The 22,102-nt window shown below is 36.2% G+C and overlaps 1 protein-coding gene across 1 annotated transcript in view; it reads left to right on the top strand.

The window, feature by feature from the left end:
• Positions 1–22,102, top strand: part of btv (dynein cytoplasmic heavy chain beethoven) — a 1,245,321-nt gene that overhangs the window by 876,835 nt on the left and 346,384 nt on the right. Inside the window, exons 54-56 of the mRNA XM_090394552.1 lie at positions 5,927–6,140; positions 19,376–19,627; positions 20,521–20,524. Coding sequence (XP_090250678.1) covers positions 5,927–6,140; positions 19,376–19,627; positions 20,521–20,524 — 470 coding nt within the window. The remainder of the gene's footprint in view (positions 1–5,926; positions 6,141–19,375; positions 19,628–20,520; positions 20,525–22,102) is intronic.

Raw genomic sequence — 22,102 nt, 5'->3', positions numbered from 1 at the left:
AGAAAACATCACTATCAACAATAACATAGTCAATGAGACTTTTCTTATTCCTTGCCTCTTCTCTCCATGTGAATTTGTGCACATTTTTATGTAGAAACATGGTGTTAGTAATAACCAGTCCATCTCCTGAGCAGAAATCCAACAGGTATTTGCCATTATTATTAGCTTTGCTCTTTTCTCCAAATTTTCCCAAATTATTTTTGTATGTCTCACAATCATTTCCTACTCTGCTATTTAGATCCCCAACAAGGACCAACTTTTCCTTTTTCATTGTGTCAGTTGCTTTTTCTAAAGCCTCAAAAAATTTCTCCACTTCTACCTTAGTAGAACCTTCTGTGGGACCATAGGCACAAATAAGTCTCATTGTCCAGTTCCTCATTCTGATATTTGCCCACATCACTCTACTTGAGACTGCCTGCCATTTAAGAAGATTAGCCTCATATTTAGTGTTGAATACTATGGCTACTTCTTGTTTTCCTTGATTGTCATTGCCTGAATATAACATTTTGTATTTATTGCTCAGAAAGATCTCACCAGTTTTTGTCTTTTTTGCTTCAGTCACCCCTATTATGTCGATGTGGTACTTATCTAATTCTTCAGCTAGCTCCATTTCTTTGCCATTCAGGCTTCTTATGTTGATAGTACCGATCTTTAACTCTGGTGATGTTGAGTTGGGGTGTGTTTTCAGATTTTTGATGGAATTATCAGTAGTTGAAAAAAGTTGATGTATTTTGCAACCCATAGGGGAATGAAAAGAAAAATGGATTATATCTATTCTCATTGAAAACAGCATAATTAATCATTATGGGTGAGTTCAACTATAGGGATTTAGACTGAAAGAAGAAATGAGCATGCAGGAAAAGAAATGGAATACTGGTAGGTCTCCATTAGTGCAGATAATGAATCCCATGAAATGATTGCATTATTTGCATTCATACTATTCAAACTTTTAATGATATGTAAATTATGGCAATTGATTCCAGCTTGATGGAGAAATAGGCAATGAAAAATTTCTTCAATAAACATATAAAAATTTTTATATGTTTATTGAAGAAATATTACAGTAAAGGATAAAAAGATTATACAGTCGGGTCTCTTTTTATGCTGTAGATATGTTACATAGAAAATTGCATATAAAAAATCACACAAAAAAGGCATAACTTATGTTGAAAACTTAGGGATACGTTCCATAATTTTCTAAAATCGCATAAAACCGAAGCAATGAATTAAAATAAACTTAAAATCTCATTAAAAAAGTTTATGAAAATTCAGGAAAATGAGAATGCCTAAGTTTGTTTTAAAGCTTTATTCATTTAATTTTATTGAAAGTAACTTTTTTTTTTTTTTTTTGTCATCAGAATTATCATCGCTATTAGACAATATTTGGCAACGTTTCCGAACTGGTGCAAAATCACTTTCATCACCAGAAGAGATAATCAGCACATCTAATCTGTATGGTAAAGGCAATGGTTCTTCACAAACAGATTTAGCTTCTCCCTCGTTCTGTGCTGATTTTTTTCTTCTGACAGTGTAATCAGTGATTAAACTTTGCAATGATGATTTCACTAATTTTTTTATACAGCTCAATATCCAGACATACAGTTCTTTAGCTCACATTGGAATTTAAAGACTCGTTCACAATTTGTGTCATTAACAAGAAAATGATTTTCCAATTTATTGCACAGTTCAAGACCTTCTCGAATTATATTTGCAGTGAGGAAGACAGGTTTTTCTTCTGCTTCACTATCGTTTTCTGGATCTTCGACGATATCTAAATTTAATTGATATACAATAATATCATCGTCACTTAAACCATTATTCACAAGTAATTCATGTACATCGTTCTGGATAAATGTATCAAAACCTTCTCCACCAATTTCATGTGCCAAAGTAATGATTTCAGCTGATAATGTAGATGTTTAATGATTGCACTGTTTGCAACACATCCTTCCAAAACAATACTGTTTCATCAATGTTAAACACTTGATCAGGACAATATCGATCATCTTCAATAATTTTGGCTAACTTCTCTTGAAAATTTTTGGCTGCTGCTTCATCTGCTGTTGCAACCTTGCCTGTAATCTTGACGTTATGAAGTGCATTCCTTTTTAAGAACCCGGTTAACCATCCTTTGCTAGCTGAAAATTCTTTATCAGCCTGGGAAGCGGAAGTAGATGACTCCAATTGCTTCATCTGTTCATAAAACCGAAGAGTTTTTTGTTTAATTAAATAACCACTTATAGGAATTCTTCTCTGAGTTAATTCTTCAATCCAAATTACAAGCGCTTGTTTTGTGCTCTCTAATAAAGCATCTCTTGAGTATGATAATAATTTGACACTTAGTTTTGTGTTACAGATTTTCTTATTGTGACTTCATTCTTTTTATTTGCTCTTATAGTAGATTCGTCTAAATTAAAATGTTTACCAATCGCCGTGGATTCCCCTCCTTTTGCTAAGCGATCTAAAATTGCAAATTTCATTTCCCCTGCTTTTTTTTTTCTCCATTAGGCCAAATTTAATTAATTATTAATTATTAATAAAAATCAGCTAAATTAACAATTAATTATTAATTAATACATTACAAAATAACAAAGGTGTTCCATGAAAATTTCAGGATTTGTGTTCTGTCGTAGGAAACGTTTGGGGAATGCTGAATTATCCTATTATCGGAATGGATTCTCCTTCTGTTGACATGCGCAGAAGTGTCAAAAGGTCTCGTATCTGGGTGTACTATACATAAGTTTTGGAGTTATGCACCTCATAACTTCAAATCCAGATAAAAAAGATCCTCATGAAAAGAGACCCCAGTGTACTTATAATATAAATTTATTGTTAACAAAGTCACAGAGTAGTTATAGAGAACAAAATAAAAATATAAAAAAATTCTAAATATTATTCCTGAAGCTTACTCTGAAGCTTACATTCATGAAAAAAAATTTTATTGTCTTTTTAAAATATTTTAGCAGCATAGACTGAACTGTTTAGAAATGTCAAGTTCTGGAAGACATCCTTTTTCATAATAAACCAGTTTCATTCACATTAAATATTTGTCGATGTCATTGCATTCAACATCTTCAATTATTTTTTTTAAACATCAGGATATTTAAATGCTACATCCTCATTTGCATTGGCCACATCAACAGTAATTTTAACATTATGTAGCAGTACTTGATTTTTAAATCAGTCAAACCAGTCAACATTTGCATTAATTGTTTGCAGTCCATTGAAAACTAAATATTTAATATATTTAGTTTTAATATATTTTGCACTGTACATTCAGACATCACATCCTGTTTTAGGGTTGCTATTGCCACATTCATGTCGTTCAGTCACATAAAATTTTTGCTCTGATGTAATAATGATCTTTTTTGCACTCATAGTGTTTTTATCTGAAAATCTTTCTTTTGTCCATTTTGTTATGGGTACTTCTTAAAAATTATTAAAACAAATCGTGAAAACTAGCATGCAGTCTGAAGTGGCATCGTCTTAAACCCTAATAGTAACTCAATAACCTGAAGTGCGCATGAACTAGCCTCACATTATATGAATTTTGGTTTGTGTTAAATGCAACCTGGTATCATTCAAACTCACATTTGGGTGCACCACTGGTCTCACCTCTCAATGACCGAATCTATTATACATATCCAGTATTATAATCACTCATATCCTTAGAGCAAGTTTTTTTGCTCCTGATATGAAGACTGATGTACTACATATAAAATTTTCATGGCTATTTCAGTGTCTTAGTCATAGAAGTATTTTGAACAAGCTAGAACATAAGAACAGTATGTTTCATTTCTGCTGTTCAGTTGATTTCTACATTGGAGAAGGATGACTCAGATTCCAACTCTACTACTGCTGTCTGGTAGACATTAGTTTCTTTATTAAATATCAGTATTCTTCCACATTTCTACAATTCACTGTAGTATGAAAATAAAATATTTCAAGATATTTGTTTTGGACTTTGAGAAATATATCTGTAAGGTTGTTCAGAAGGTTTGTGTTTTTCTAAGCTCTTTATCAGTTCTGAAACGTTTAAAGTTTCAAAAGCACATCTTTTCTGTCTTTGTACTTTTTAAAATAGTAAATAGCATTTCATGAAATAATAAATAAATATTTATTATCCTTTCGTTTGATAATCTTGAATGCCAAGATGATGCTTTTCATTTATGACTCGCATGCTGTCAAAAATAATGATTTTACATGTTAGGAATTTTAAGTTGCTGTTTTAAAAATGGATATGGTTGTGGGAACATTCATTTCTCTTTGTGTGTGTGTGTGTGTTGCAAAAAAAAAAAGTATTAATTGGATTCAGTTAACACATTCGCTGCCAATTACGAGTATACTCATAGTTGGTATATGAGCATCACAAGCCAACTATGAATATACTCGTATGATACTTACCACCAGCAATGAGATTACCCGTACTGACCTTGAAGAAGTGAAATTGCTTGGCGTACATAACAAACTATGCCCGAGTAGCGTGACAGCGAACGTATTAACCAAGTCTATGTGTCATCAGCGAATCACTAGAGCAAAGATAAATTTTATTTCTGGTAACATTTTCAAAAAATTGTATGGAATTCATTAAAAATTTATTATTAGTGAAAAAAACTGATATTGAATACATAGTAATTATTGAGGTAGTTGGTAAGTTTCATAAAGAAATTTGTATACTACACTTACAATTAATGCAATTCAATAAATTACAATTAGGCAAAATGGCCATTAGAAATGCATCAATTGTAGTGTATGGTTTTTAATTTTTAAAGATGGTTCATTGTTGGGATTGTGTCACATATACATGGGTGAAAAACATATACATTCACCCATGTAGCACATGTGTTTATTGAGAGATTGAACAAGAGAAGTGAAAGGATGAGGATATTTGGAAAGTGTGTATAGAGGTATGATATCTCAAAAAGGTCACTAGCAGATTACCACAGTGGTCTGTCTTGGGGCCATTGTTGTTTAACTTATTTGTTAATGATATTGGGAAAGTTTTAACTGGAGATATGCAGCAGTTCGCTAAGGTGATTTAAAATTTGACAGAACTATGTGGATCAGAGCAAATGTTGTGGCTCTGCAAGGGGATCTTAATAGACTGTCAGTGAGCAAGAAAGTGAAGCTATCAGTTTGATGTTGCAAATTTGTGAAGTTTGATAGGTTGGAATGCAGAGTATACAATTAATAGGAAAATTTTGATGGTGGTGGAAGAGATCAGACATCTGGAAATGATGGTGGTCATAGACTGGAAGTTTATGGAGGTCACATTGCTAAGAGCATCACAACAGATTATGGCAGTGATAAGGAGGACTTATGTACATAACTTATGCCTTATATAAAGCTTTGAGCAGCACTGATTAGGTTGCTTGGTTTTCAAAGGGATGACGATATATTAGAAAAGGTCCCGAACAGTTCACTAAATCAGTTTCATGTCTATGAAATGTGGGATATGAACACAGATTGAGGGATTGCAACTTTCGCAGACTTGTAAATAGGAGAGGAATATCATTCAGACTTATAAGTTGATGAGGGATTGTTACCAGATTAATGTGAAGGAGATTTTTCATGGAGTAGAGAGAGCGACAGGGGTAAAATAGGAAGCCATCCCTAGAATTGTGTAAGGAGGATGTGATCAAGGAATTAAGGAGCAGGTTCTTTGTATGGAGAGTGGTTGGTAAGTGGAATGCATTGCCTGAGTGTCTAAATGCAAAAACTTGAATTAATTTAAAGCATTGTTTAATGATCTTTCTGTGTCAGTGTGGTCCTCCCACAATGAGTTTTTTGATTCTATGTAGATGTAATCTTTATTTAATCTAATCTAATTTTTTTTTGTTCCATGTAGGTCTGTTGTTATTACTACTACTACTAATAATAATAATAAAGTCAAGTGAGGTTTCTAACTGTAATTTTTTGTTTTAAGGAATTTACACTCAGCTGAAAGGCGTATCACTAAACTTAGCTCTGCACTTGATGATGTGGAGCAAGAAGTCTCTAGCTTAAGAGATCGTTTAAATAAATTTACGAAAGAAGCAGCTGAAATTGAAATAAATTTACGCCAAGCAAATGAAACTATTGAAGCTGCTGAATCATTACTTAGTCAGTTGGATGGAGAATTTCATCGTTGGACTCATCAGGTGAGTACACATTTCTTTACTTGTTATGTATCATAACTTTGCACTGTACAAGCGGTATTAATAATTGCTGTATGGTTATTCCATATATCTGTTTATATCTAGTTGGAAATAGCCTTTCAGAATTTGTGTGCTATCACTGCTTGTTTCATTTAGCAATTTTTCCAAGTAATTACTCCATACTTCAAGGATATCTTTTTCTCCTGTTTTCATGTCACCTTTATCATCTCTAACTCCTTTTATAGCTCTCTTTCCTCCATTGCCAAGCTTCTTCAACAACCTGCAGAATATTTTGCCACCTTCTTGATATTTATTTTCTATGTTCTTGCCAAAGTCATCCCATGACTTTTTTTTAGCTAGTTTTGCAAAGTGTTTAGTTTTTTTGCATTTGTCTCTGTATTCTCTAAGAGCGCAAGCTGATTTATTTGCCAGTAACTTTTGATATGCTTTCTTCTTTTCCTTCACTGCCTCTTTAACTTCCTGTGTCCACCATGGAGTTCTGATTTTTCTATCCTTGCAGACAACCTCACCACATGCCTCTCTGGCTGAATCAATCAGGGTTTTCTTCAAGGCTTGCCACTGAATCTCCATGTAGCACATGTGTTTATTGAGAGATTGAACAAGAGAAGTGAAAGGATGAGGATATTTGGAAAGTGTGTATGGAGGTATGATATCTCAAAAAGGTCACTAGCAGATTACCACAGTGGTCTGTCTTGGGGCCATTGTTGTTTAACTTATATGGTTTGGTTCCTGTTCTCAAACTCTTTCATTTTTTCTTCAAATAATCTTTGTGGATTTTAGTCTATAGTTCACATCTGAGAGCTGCTCAACTTTTATTTGCTTTAAAACTTTCTTACATGTCATTCCTTTCAGTATGAAATTCAATTTTATCCTGCTCAAAACTAAATAGTGATGGCTTCCAATTTCAAATCCTCTGTACACGCTGATGTCATGCACCAGAGAGAAAACATCACTGTCAACAATGACATAGTCAATGAGACTTTTCTTATTCCTTGCCTCTCTCTCTCCATGTGAATTTGTGCACATTTTTATGTTGGAAAATGGCATTAGTAATAACCAGTCCATTTCCTGACAGAAATCCAACAGGTATTTGCCATTATTATTAGCTTTGCTCTTTTCTCCAAATTTTCCCAAAATATTCTTGTATGTCTGACAATCATTTCCTACTCTGCTATTTAGATCCCCAACAAGGACCAAGATTTCCTTTTTCATTGTGTCAGTTGCTTTTTTTAAAGCATCAAAAAATTCCTCCACTTCTACTTTAGTTGAACCTTCTGTGGGACCATAGGCACAAATAAGTCTCATTGTCCAGTTCCCCCATTCTGATATTTGCCCACATCACTCTTCTTGAGACTGCCTGCCATTCAAGAAGAATAGCCTCGTATTTTGTGTTGAATACTATGCCTACTCCTTCTTTTCCTTGATTGTTATTGCCTGAATATAACATTTTGTATTTATTGCTCAGAAAGATCTCACCAGTTTTTGTCTGTTTTGTTTCAGTCACCCCTATTATATCGATCTGGAACTTATCTAATACTTCCACTAGCCCCATTTCTTTGCCATTCAGGCTTCTTATGTTGATAGTCCTGATCTTTAACTCTGGTGATGTTGAGTTGGGGTGTGTTTTCAGATTTCTTCCAGTATCTAACTTTTTGCTGTTTGCCCTGGTTCCCTGGTGAAAACAACAGGGGCCTTGTTTAACCGGGCAACGCCCCAGCTGGTATGAAATTTTGTCATGTTCTGACATCATTTTCTATATTGGTTTAAGCCAATAGGAATACAATTTGGTCGGCTAAATCCCAAATTGCCAGCCCATCCTCGTTCCTTCAGTATCCAGGTAGATACCCAACAGGGTGCACCACAAGAAGGTGAGGATTGGACATTAGGTCAGAAGCCCTGGTCGGTTCTCCACATTCCTTTAAAGGCTATGTGGAGGTCTCCTCCCACTTATACAGGTTTGACCCTTAAGCTTCCCAGATTTTTCATAAAAACCTTTGCATTTACTTTCCTTCAGGTAAATTTTCACTTTCTCCTAGAGGAATTTTGAAATGGCTGCTGAAAGAATTCTACTTCCATTGCCAGTAGTAAAGAAAGTAAATTTCTGTCATCAAGCTTACATAATGATGTTTGTACAAGTCTTATTGCTACATTCACTTTAATTTAATTTTTAAGGTAATCTGCTATTGGCATAAAAACTTAGTAAATGCATATTTACATAGACAGATTCATCATCATCATCATGCATATCAAGGATTTAGGTCTTGCATGGCCTGTTCCGGCCTTAGAAATCATCGTTGAATCATTTAAGAGGACATCCTGGTTTTCTTTTTCTTAATGGCTTGTACTTTAAGGCTTGTTTTGGTAATCTTTCTATTTTCATTCTTTGAACGTGTTCCATCCATTTATGTTTATATTTTTTAATTTTTTTCTATTACTGATTCTTGGTTTAATTCTTTCATAATTTCTTCATTTCTTTTGTGATTAAATAGAGTATACTTTACAGTTTTTCTCATAAACTTCATTTCTGCTGTTATTAATCTTTGTTTGTCTTTTTGTTTTATTGTCGAGATTTCACTTCCATAAAATAAGACTGGTGGGGCTAAAGTATTGTATACTTTTAGTCTGGTTTGTTTTTGAACTAGGTTTGGTTGAAATATAGAATTAATTACACCTGTTATTTTTAAATATTTTGCAATTTTTAGGTTTATATTTTAGGTATATAGGCAGGTAATTGCATTTAATGCAGTGCAACTTAATGCACACAGAAATATTTAAACAACAGGTTTGATTGTTCTGATTTATCATCTCTATCACAGAGACAACATGTGCAAAAACACACAAATAAAAGTGTAGAAGAAATTACACTATTTTAAGTCTCAATTCCTATGAGGTGGTGGGGGAGCCTCCTCCACAGGTGCCTGTTGGGCGGCTATGGATGGAGCTTGCTGTGTTAAACTTCCCAAATCTTGGTAAGTTTAGCAGACCCATACCATGTCTGTAGGGGTGCCTGTTTATGATGGAGGGGACCTCCCAGTGATGGTACTGGCACTTTTCATTCTTCCTCTTTTTCTTTACTTTTCTTCCTGTATTCTTTTCTCTAATTTCCCTGAGTCTTTTTTACTATCCTTTCTTCCAGACCACCAGCACTGGGATCCAACACCCTGCTGTCGTGTTTTTCCTGCAGTGTGACTCATGGGCATCCACGGGGGGGGGGGATCCTTGTAGTCTTGCACTATTTTGGCATCTGCTTCGGCAACACAGGTGATCCTGGATGGCCCAGCTATGATCAGTTGGCTATTGGGCTTGCCATGCATGGGTCATTGGTGTTGCAGTTAGTCTCTCATCCCATGGGCCGGGGTCATGATCTTAAGTTTGATATATACCAGCACAACCCTGGCATTCCAGAAGTGAAATGCCAGGGTTGTGCTGGTATAACATCCAGGATAACCCTGGCATTCCACTTCTGGGCACAGTCATTGCTTACCAGTTAGTGGATGTTCATGTGTGGCTCTATGGTGGGTGGGGAGCTCTGGTACACATTTGAGGATGAATTATTCATCCTCAAATGTGATACCATGGATACAACATTTGGTAACAGAAGTAAAAAACAAAAGACATATATGCTAGTATAAAATACCAATGTTTTTGATCATCCATGCAACAGATGAAAAGCCAATAGGAAAAATATTAGCCTTCTTTATTCAAAATGGTTTAGAAAGACTGGCAGGACCTTCCAAATCTGTTAAGAAATTACATTCTGGTGATTAAGAAATTATCTATTAAGAAATTACATTCCTTGTAGAAACATCATGTCAGCAACATTCTGAGAAACTACTGGAGCAACATCAATGTGTGCCAGTGAGTGTAAACCTCATAAAACACTCGGTTCTTGTAGAAGAGTGATATCAGGATGGGATCTCCTTAATGTTCCTGATGAGCAAATGTGTTTGGAGCTTAAAGATCAGGAAGTGACCGGTATGAAGTGCATTCTGATACGTAGGGATGGTCACCTGGTTCCAACCAGTAACATCATCCTTAATTTTGATACTCTTAAGCTTCCAACATCTGTAAAAGCAGGGTATCTCAACAGTCCTGTTAGAGCATACGTCCCTAATCCACTAAGATGCTTTAAATGTCAAAAATATGGGGTCCAAACTGCCTGTCTTGACTTCACCACCTGTGATTAACGTAGTAAAGAGCATTATAACAAATCTTACTTTGCAAAAAAAGTTAAATGTGTCAACTGTCAGGGAGATCATCCAACTTACTCTCATGCGTGTCAGAAGTGGAAAGATGAAAAAGAGATAGAAAAAATTAAAACAGAACTAAACATATCATATCAGGATGCAAAAAGAAAGGTTTGCCACCACCACCACACCTGCTCTGAGATCTTTGTATGCTGAGAAGGTAACATTTAAGAAAATGGCAGTAGAAACAACTCAAACTCGTATGTCAATTCCACCATCTGATAATTTCATCACACCTGAACTTTATATAATCACAAATGCTTCCCCTGTTGAGCACATCAGTCACATGACCTACACTCTTACTCCAGACACAACTCCAAAAATGCTTCCATTAGATGAGAATCCACTTGTCAAAAATATTATGGCAAAGATAAACTACCAGACACACCCACATAAAAAATGGATACTTCACTATCCACTGAAAGTAAATTAAACTTGCCAACTATCCTTGATACAACAGGTGTATTGAATATTTTACCAGAGGAAGAGATTGACACTGGCCATTCATACTTTCCAAAAACAATTGATAAATATAAACTTGGCTAAGATAAGCCTTCAACTCCCAAAAACCAGACAGGTCTATAAAGCCAAAACAACATGAAAAGATTACAATGGAATTCTGGCAAAACCCACCGTAAAACTTGTTTTACGGTGGGTTTTGCCAGAATACTGATGATATCAAGATTTTGTTGCAGAAACACAAACTCTTCTGTTTCTGTCTACAGAAAACATACTTAAGACCAAATGAGAACCTTACCCTAAAGAACTTCACTGTTATATGTAAAGACAGAACTGGAGGTGGTCCTGCTCATGGAGGAGTAGCTATCCTGCTGGACAGTAATAATCCTTTCAATTATTTTAATACTGCTCTGGAAGCAGTAGCAATTCACCTATCTGTGGAATTTCTTATTATAGTATGTTTAATTTATTTACCACCGAGTGCTGAGTTAAATGAAATCAATCTTGGTAACCTTACCTTGCAACTGTCTGAACCTCCATACTTCTTATGGGTGACTTTAATGGTCACAATACTCTGTGGAGTAGTGCCAACACAAATAGACAAGGTCAAAGCATTGAAAGAATCTTGACAATAATGATTTCTCCCTTTTGAATATGATAATTAATACTTAAGGAATTGACAGCGTACACTAGAAATATAAATTAAATCAACTTTCCGATATTTCGGCAACGTCACATTGCCATCTTCATGGGAACTTAAGGTAAAGACACATGCACGCAAGTACTACATAACAGCAAATGAGAAACAAAGCTGGGATGCAAAAAAAGATATAGGTGTTCTTGGCCTTTGGGCTGAAATTCTTCTGATATATGTTTCCCAAATTTGGGGCAGTCTCATGATCCAAATATGTTGAGGTTTGGCATGTTCCTAAAGGCTGAGGCTGATTCCATGAATAGTCTTTCATATTTGAACTTGCTGCAGTGTATTACTGTGGCTTTCTTCCACCTCATTCTGTAACGAGTGTCCAGAGCATGATCTGCAAGCCCAGAGTGGCTGTACTGGTGAAATTGGATGTAGTCCTTGTGTTCTGAGATTCTGATATTTGCTGTCCTGCCTGTTTGGCCAAAGTAGGACAATTTACAGCTGCAAGGGACCTGGTATACACCAGGTAGGTCTAGGGGAAGTGGTTGGTTTTTAGTAAGGGATGCCAATTTTCTGTATTGTCTATAACAAGTGGTCAAGTAATGTTTTTTAGGATTTTGTTGATTTTTTCCGAGGTGCCTTGGATATAGGGAATGTTGATGAATTTAGAGTAATCTTTTTTGTGAAGGGGGGGTGGATATCTGTTTTTAGTATTTTGGGATTTTTTGTGTGTGGGGGGGGTAGCCATTGGCTAAGAAAGTGTTAAGGATGTGATTTAGTTCAGTGGTTAGGGCTTTGTTATTTGAACAGATTAATTTAGCCTTGTTGAATAATGTCTTAATAACTCCATATTGTTGTGAGTGTGTGTTGGGGGTGGGATTGTTGGTGAATGTATCTGCCTGTATGGGTGGGTTTTCTAAAAATTGAGAAAACCAAGGTACCATCAGGTTGGCAGGTGACTAGTGTGTCTAGGAAGGGGAGGTTATTGTTTTCCTCATTTTCCAGGGTGAACTTAATTCTAGGGTGTTAGGAAGGAGGGGGGTGTATCCAGGCCATGTGACCAAATAGCAAACACATCATCAATGTAGTGAAGCCATATGGTAGGTTTTTGTGTGGCAGAGTTTAAGGCTTTCTCTTCAAAAGGCTCCATAAAAAAGTTGGGCAAGGGTGGAGGAAAGTGGTGAACCCATGGCTGTCCCCTCTATTTGTTTGTAGAATTTTTTCTGCCAAACGAAATAGCTTGAGTTCATTGTGAACTGAAATTCAGCTGAGATATTGGGAAGAAATTTAGCTTGGATTAGTCTAAGGTTTCTTTGAGGGGGACATTTGTGAATAAGGAGGAGATGTCAAAACTGACCATTATGTCATTATGTTGGAGTGTAAGGTTTTATATACTGGCTTTGAAGTGGGCTGAGTTTTTTATGTGTGATGGTGTGTTGCCAGTATAGTGAGAGTGCTTTGGCTAAATATTTAGCTAGTTTGTAAGTGGTGGAATCAATGCCATTGATTTGTGGTATATTAATATATTTAGTATATAAATATTTGTATTTAATAAGGGAGCTGGGCTTATAAGACAATCCCTAATTTATTTTCAAAATGTTTATTCTGTACTGTATTTGCCATATAAGACAACTGCAGATTTCACACTAACTATGCTGACTTCTTCCCATAATGCTAATAAAGTTCATTAGGATTTAAATGAAAAAACTACATAATTACCATGCTGAATGCATTTACTAAATACAAATATTTATGTACAAAATATATTACTATGCTAACACACATCAGTATATTAACATGCTAATTAAAATAATGCCTGGTCAGTCTGAAACAGGCTGGGTTTGGCCAAAAATAGGCTAGTGGTGGTTGTATACTGGTGTGGGGATTGCTCTCACAGACATCACTAAGTTATTGCCTTTTTTTTTTTATTATTTTTTTTTAGTCAACCAACACACAAGAGGTACCAAGACCTATGACACAACAGTGTCATGTATGGGCAAGTGGTTAAATGAAGAAAGGAATTTGTTGATGCATTTCTTGAAAATCTGAGGATTTAATCTTTGGAGAAAACAGTACTGGATTCCATACACTTTCAATGAGTTGGGAGCTGAACTGTATAGGGGTGTTAACTAGCAGCTGCTCATATTTGTACATGATTAAAGGAAAATGGACTAATGGTAGATGTGAGTTCAGTGGATCACTGCATGTGAAGTATATATAACTACTAATGTGGCAACAAGAACACCTATTGGAGAGTTACTGGAGAGAGTAAGTGAGAGATCATTGGGTTTTCAGAAGGATGTTGGAAAGGGTCCAAAGGCGACTGACTAGTTTCTGACCTCTGGAATGTCGAGTATGAGGAAAGATTGAGAAGATGTAATTTGCAGAGTCTGGTGGACAGGAGGAAGCGGGGAGATATGATAGAGACCTACAAGTTGGTAAGACGGTTGTTATAGGATCAGTGGTGGAGAAGTTCTACAGAGAATAGTGGGAGATCAGGGGAGAAATAGAGGTTATCCCTGGAAACTGTATAAAGAGGGTGTGAGTAGCGGAGTGAGAGGCAAGTTTTTTTTTCGTGCAGAGTTGTGAATGATTGGAATGCCTTGCCTGAGAGTGTGGTGTCTGCAAGGAGTTTGAGTGTGTTTAAGACACAGTATGATGAGATTGTGAGAGATAAAAGGACCTCCCAGAATAGTCTTTGACTCCATGAAGTCTTGGGGTAATAATAATAATATATTACTCTTTTCTGAATACAACCAAGCATTCTGAGGGAGGTTGTCGGTGTACCACACCAAATGTGGGAACAATATTTTAAGATTGGACAGATTAGAGCCTTATAAAGTGTCAAGATCTGAGGGATTCTCATTAGACCAAAAAGGAATTAACAAGTTTTTTAGAGGTACAACAAGTTAATGGACCTAAAGTGCTTGTGCTGTGACAGACTAAATGGGAAACACAACTCAAGAAGAGAAAACTGATCCTAAATGATGAACAGAATATTGGCTAAAGTGAGAGAGAGAGAGAGAGAGAGAGAGAGGAAGAAGTATGGTCTTTTTCCTGGAAATGAGACAGGATTGTATTTTGATGGTATTAAAATTCACAAAGTTATGCTCACCTTACTTGAGAATGGCATTGCTTAAAGAAGATTACAGGGTTTTGAAAATGAAGAGTGCAGAGTACTGTTATAAGCTAAGCTGCAAATATGATCGGTTGTCAAAGAAAAAAGATCATTGATGTATATACAAAGAAGAGTGTAGGTGAAATCACAGAACCCACAGATTCACTAACATTGACTGAAAAAATCTGATGAAGCGAACTACCTACCATGACCTGCAATGAACAACAGATAAGGAAGCCATTCATGAAGGAAGGAGTAATACAATAGGATGGTAGCTTGGTAAGAAAGCCATGATGCCAGATTCAATTAAATACTTTTGAAGTATTAAGAATAACCACTTGAGTTTCTCCGAACCTTTTCATGGCTTGTGTCTAAAAGTAGGTGAAGTTGGTTAGGAGATCTGCTGTGGAATGAGAATGATGGAATCCACATTGGTGATTCTCCAGGTAGGGATGGAGTTGTCTGTGTTTATGCTCTTTTTTCATTATTTTTGAGAGTATAGAAGTTAGAGCAGTAGGACTATAATTTAATGGTTGACTTTTATCTCCTTTTTTGGGGGGAGCCAGTTGGAGAAAAGCTGACTTCTAGGCTTTAGAGTAGATACCAGATGAGTATGATAGCTTGAAGAAATAGTACAATATAGATGTAAGTTCTTGAGCACAAGTTTTTAAAACAACTTGAGGAATACCAACATTGCCAAGAGGCTTATTGATATCAGAACTACTGAGTATTTTCCTGATGTTCTTCTGGCAACATTTCAGAGGAAGCATGCTGCGGATAGTCCATGGAATAGGAGGATATCTGCTTTTTTCATTTATAAGAGTTAGAGAGAAAAAACTGAGGCTAAAAGATCTGCCTTAACTTTAGAAAATGTTACCATTGCACCATCAGAATGTGAGAGAGATTGAAAGACAGAAGATGAGTCCCACTGCCTTGGCAAGGGAGTAGAAAGTGCAGCTGCTGCCATTTGGAAAGGAGACAAGCTTAATACATTTCACCCTTAAAACATCTGCTTTGTATTTATATATATAAATATGTGTGTATGTACATGTGTGTGTGTGTGTGTGTGATCGTAGTGTAAGCTGAGTGAAATGCTTGAAGTTTTGACTGGAGCCATTGGGTATTTGCTGAATTTTTGGCTTGGACTGTTTTGGCACAATTGTTAGAGAACAAGGGTTTGGATAGGGGTGGTTCTAAATTGAGTGAGGAATAAAAGCACACACAACCTAGCAAGAATAAATTCTATTATTAGATCAGAGCAAGTGTTAGGAAACAAAACAAAACAAGTAACCAGACCATGGAAATGAGGCGTAGAAATCCCAAAGGTCATTCCATTTGGCACTGTAGTAGTGCCACATGATGTGAGGCTGGGAATGAATGTTGGACACACTTTCCTTGCTAATTCTTACCTGTGAATTGTTTTCAAACCAGGTATATTACACTATATAATTACAATGTACCCAATAAATGTGGGTTCTTCCATCAAGACAATGCCCTTTGTCACAAACCTTGTTTGTGGTGCATTTCCATGCATTCCATATGCTTCCTTGGCCACTTGATTCTGGTGATTTGAATTCCATTGAACATTTATGGGATCATATGGAAGCATCTGCCAGTCGATAATTGTTTAAAAAACCATAAAATTTTAAACATTGTATTATACATTCAGCCAAAACATTATGGCTACCTACCTAATAGCATGTTGGGCTTAGCGGAAATAACTGCTTGCACCCATCATAGCATCAAATCCACTAGACCACAGAAGGTGTCTTTAGGTGCTCTGGACCAAATAGACAGATATCCGGAGGATCTCAGGGTCCTCATGACACCTTCTGTGGTCTAGTGGAGTCAGTGCTAAGACTGGTGCAAGCAGTTACCAGTGCAAACAATCATATGTACATTTTCCTTATTTTAAGAATTGAACCTTATTGTTAACTACCAAATGAAAAAGACTAAGTTTTATGCAAAAGTGTTAAGAACCATTGCATTTGTGCCTTGACATCATCATGTGATGTGATGTGATGCTGACACATGTGACACCATGACAATAAACCAACAAACTCATGCACTTGTTATGAGTTATTGACTGACGTGTTAGCCAAAAGCTTATTAGAACATACATGCATTTAACATTACTGCACCACACTACACTACTGTAGGAAATCCATCCCTTGCTGGTATTTTCCTCCAAATTCAAAGGTTCAGATTTTATATCCAGAGTGTAATTTTTTTGTTGACTTCTATATATATAAATTGCCATATTGCTGAAACTGTCAATTTGATGGATAACTCGGCTGCTGTATCTCCTGTTTCCAGGCAATACGAAGTGGTATCAAAAAGTTTTGAGACTAGCTCTGTTTACGAGAAATTACTTTATTTATCTACGTTTACACACTATCACCTTCAAAATAGTCCAATTGCATAGCAATACAGCGTTCCTGCCACTTCTGGAATGTGTCCTGACAGTCTTTTTTTCGAAGCATGTCAAGTACCTTCTGCGATTTGTGCTGGATCTCCACAGTGGTGTCAAAACGGCGACCTTTGAGCTGGATCTTCATCTTTGGGAAGAGGGCAAAGTCCGCAGGAGCCAAATCTGGTGAATAGGGTAGGTGCGGAAGTGGATCATGTTGTTTCCAGTGAGAAACTCACATGTGAGGAGAGCTCAGTGACAGGATGCATTGTCGTTGTGGAGCATCCAGTTTTTCACGCGCCACAGATCCAGTTGCTTTCGCCGAATGTCCTCCCTCAGACACCTTAAAACCTGGCAGTAGAACTCGCTATTGATGGTCTAGCCCCTGGGGACGAATTCTCGATGCACAATGCCACAAATGACGATGAGCATGCACTTGGTTGAGCTGCAGACCTGCCTCGCCTTTTTCGGTTTTGGATATGATGGGCTCTTCCACTGTGAAGACTGTTGCTTGGTCTCAGGGTCGTACCTATACCCAAGTTTCGTCACCGGTAATGATCCTTGACATGAAGGACGGGTCATCCATGGCACGCTGACGGAGTTCTTGGCAGACTTCGACGCGGTGTTTCTTCTGCTCCTGGGTCATCAGCCTGGGGACAAACTTGGCAGAAACACACCGCATGTTCAAATCATACGTTAGGATTGCCTGAATTGTTTCATATGACACACCGACAATGGCAGCAATGTTGTGGAGTGTTCTCCAATGAACCTCATGCACAAGTTGCCAAATGGTTTCGACATTTTCGGGGGGTTGAGCATGTTGAAGGTCTTCCTTATCTCTCATCATCTTCCAGTGATGTTCTTCTGCTCTTGAAGCGCGTGTGCCACTCAAAATACCTCATTGCAGCATTGCCGTAAACTTGCCGAATCATGTGAAACATTTCTGTGGCAGAATTTCATGTTTACTCTTTGTTCTAACTTGCTGTCCATGATGAAATCGCAGGCGTGGTAACACACGTGGTCAGAATAGCACTAATTGCACAGCTCCCGATGTACACAGGACGATGTTCTTTTGGCACACTGACTTATGAAGGTTGGTGCTCCCTGTGACTGTGCATGCAGCCTTGTACTGCCATCTGTTGGTGTGTTACAAAACTAGTCTTGAAACTTTTTAATACCACCTCGTATTCTTCAGTTAAATGGTAGCTTAATAAAGACTGGAACTGGTAGTGACCCTTCCTATAATGCAAAATCATTATAGGATATTAAGTCATTTGATGTGAGGTCAGCAGCTTCTATGTAGACTACTTGTGAAGTTATTTCATGCTTACGCTTGGATACAGGATTAAAACAAGAATATAATTGCTTGTCATGTATAAGATATATATATATGGAAATGGGTTCAAGAATAAAAAATGGTGATCAGTGTCAAGATGAAATTAAAAGGAGGATAGCCATGGGAGAAAAGCCTGTGTTAAACCTGACAAAAATTATGAAAGACAGAGATGCTAGAAAGCCACAAAAGTTAGATTTGTCCAAGCAATGGTATTTCCACTAGTCATATATAGATGTGAAAGCTGTATCATTAAGAAGAAAGACAGAAATCAGATTGATTCATTTGAATTATGTGTGTGGAGGAGACCATTAAGAATTCCGTGGACTGCAAGAATGACTGATAAGGTTTTAGAGAATAAAAATACAGAATGCTCCTTGGAAGAAATGATTGCTAAACAAAAGTTAATGTAATTTGGGAATATTATGCAGGCAGATTAATCATTGGAAAAGGTAGTTATGTGTTTTTTTTTTTTTTTTTGGGGGGGGGGGGGAATTGAGGGCATGAGAAGGAGAGGAAGACTGCAAAAGAGTTGGATGGATGACATAAAGGAACTTACCAACTTGAACTTACAACTGCTGAAAGAAAAGAAGAGGCCAAGTGAGATGAAGAGTTTTTGGTCACAAGATCACCATGAGTCAAAAACAGTTGGTTGGTACATAATGTCCTGGTAAGTGAAACATCCTAATCCCTAGCTAGTACTAAATCTTAAATTAAGGTGTCCCAACTCGTGAGTGAGTGTTTTAGTTCTAATGCTTGCTCCAAGAATAGCTTTTAGATTTATGTCTACTTATGGAGCTATCTATACCGACATTGTCAAAAATAAATAAATAAATAAAATCTGTTATTTCATTAAGAATAAAATTTTAATTCATATTTAAAAGCAGTACTTTTATTTTGTAAATACATCCTTTTAGTATAAATTGCATAAAATTATTTTCAAAGAAAACTAAAATCTATTAAAAATCAGTTGAATTTAATTCTGTTAATTATATATCTTTAAACAGTTAAGGGAAATCGATTTTGAAGTAGAGCAACTGCCATTACTAGCACTTCTAGGAGCTGCCTTCATCACTTATCTCTCCTCAGAACAAGAAGATATACGTCATATAGCAATAAAAGAGTGGTGCCATCTGCTGGAAACTGAGACTTTCAACCTCTGTAGCTTCTTGGTTAGTGAAAAACAACAGCTAATGTGGAAGAGTGAAGGACTACCTTCAGATTCATTGTCTATAGAAAATGCCATAATAATTCTCCAGGTAATCTAATAAAATAAAGGTATATGCACACACATACACACACACACATACACATACAAAAGGCTCTTCTATAGCATTTAAGAAAAACATTTATGCCATTTGATAAAAAATGTCCTGGAGTGGAACCATATCTAAGATCTGAGGAAACATTCATAAGGGTGTGTAAAGATATTATGTCTGTTTGTGTTGATGCATTGTGGATCATATTATCTTTAATGTTTATATTCTGTATTCTGAATATCTTAGGAATATTTGCAGAAATTTTCACCTACTCTATTATTCAATTTCCTACATATAACTTTAGTGTGATTTTATTGATAAATATTGGTTTGATTCAAAATAACTTTTCTACTTGAAAACAATCAGTATAGTTGGTGTAGGAGATTATGATACATTTTCAAATTATTTAAAAAAAAAAAGAAAGAAAGAGAGAGTCTAGATTGCTCACTCAATATCAGTATCAATCAAATAAACAGTTGTTGCTGCTATAAGCTGAGAAGGGGAAGAAAAGATGTTAAAGACATGCATTGGCAAATTTACACAATGGGTACAGGTCAAGTAATTATTACAGGGCTTTCGACTATGGCGACAGAGGAGGAAATATTATTGTTGTAATCTATACTCTTTTACAATTATCTGTTATCTGTTTTATAGACTGCAAGTAAGCACTTGCCTCAATAAGCAGAAATAAATTGTTTGAAATGCATTCTAAACATCTAACCTAAATTAAAGATACCAAGAAATTATATTCTTGGTTTAATCCTTTATCCAAGTGTAAGCAAACAAGTCTGCACCTGAACTATTTTCAGGACTGGGGCAACTCGTATAGAGAAGCTAATGACTTCACATCACTTTCTTTATTATCCCATAATGCAAAGCACATCTCCTTGCAGACAAGTATAATCCTATACATTGATAAGCAATCACTCATCTAATATAACAAATTGCGCTGATGTTTTTAGGTTAAATTCCAGCATTGTAACAAAGATGAATATTTCCAATGGTAAAATTGAAATGAGATTAGACAATAGATTAGGAACTTGTACAGGAGATTGATATATTCCAGAAAAGAAAAATCACTAATAGTGTTCCAAAGTTGTATTTTTTTTTTTTAATTATCATCATCATCATCAAATTCCTGCCATGTACCCTCAAGGGGTGTACAGGATATGACAGTACTACATGAAAAAATTACATCATTACTAACTTCCTATCTACAATTTTCCTCCAAATCAGTTTGTTACTTGTCAAGACTCCAACATTATCAGATCTTATATTTCTATCGTCTAAGGCACTTTGTACCATATCAATCCACCTATATCTTGGTCTTCCTCTGGGTTGTTTTCCTGCCAACCTGGCAGAGAACACTTGTTTTGCTAATCTTTCCTCTCTCATTCTATTTAAGTGACCATACCACCTGAGATTAGCTCTGCTAACGAATCCTGGATGGTGACAATGTCAAGCTCTTTCCTAATATCCTCATTTTTAATATGATATTGCCATTGATGCCATCTGTTCACGCCTCTAATCTTTCTCAGGACTCTCATATCTGCGGTCTCTAGTCTTTGGTCAAGTGTTTTACTTCTGACCCAGCTCTCAGATCCATAAGTTAAAACTGGTTTGAACACTGTCTTGTATACAGCTAATTTAGTGTTCCGACTAATTTCTTTGTTATTCCATATGAATTTATTCAATTGACTTCCCACCATACCAGCTTTGCTGATTCTGTTGTCTATTTCTATATTTAATTTACCATCTTCAGTAAAAATCGTGCCTAAGTAGCTGAAATGTTTTACTTGTTCCACAGGTTCTCCATTCACAACATAGTTGACATTTTCAATGATTCTGCCTATTTTCATTGTCTTTGTCTTTTTATTGCTGACCTTCATACCATATCTATTACAACAGCTATTCAATTTAGTCAGAGAATCTTGCAAACTGGTTGCGGATTTATTTAGAAGTATAACATCATCCGCATAAAGCAAAGAGCTGACATTAACATCTCCAATTTTGATATCAGGTTTAATACCACATTCCTTCATAATGTGATCCATATAGATAATGAATAACAGAGGGGATAATGTACATCCTTGTCTCACACCAGATTTAACATTAAACCATCTTCCTGTACTTCCTTCAATTCTAACTGCTGACTTACAACTCAAATAAAGACTAAGTATTGCTTGATATAATGTCCCATTGACACCATATAACTGCAGTGTATTGAATAGCTTCTCTCTTGGCACCTTGTCATATGCCTTTTCCAAATCGACAAAACTTAAATACAGATCTTTGTTGTATTCCCATGCTTTCTCGACTATTTGTCGTAAAGTGAAGATCTGATCCTGACAGCCTCTATTTGGCCTCAATCCAGCTTGTTCTTCACCAAGCTTTTCTTCCACAATTCTTCTCAACCATTTCTCAAGTATACTTGCATAGATCTTGCCAGGAACACTCAGTAGGGAAATACCTCTG

The sequence above is a fragment of the Typopeltis vanoorti genome, chromosome 6 (genome assembly GCF_054136105.1).
Source record: "Typopeltis vanoorti isolate ZY-2024b chromosome 6, IOZ_Tvanoo_1.0, whole genome shotgun sequence".
NCBI lineage: Eukaryota > Metazoa > Arthropoda > Arachnida > Uropygi > Thelyphonidae > Typopeltis > Typopeltis vanoorti.
Note: the sequence above shows the minus strand (reverse complement) of the source record. Positions and strands in the feature narration are given on the sequence as shown.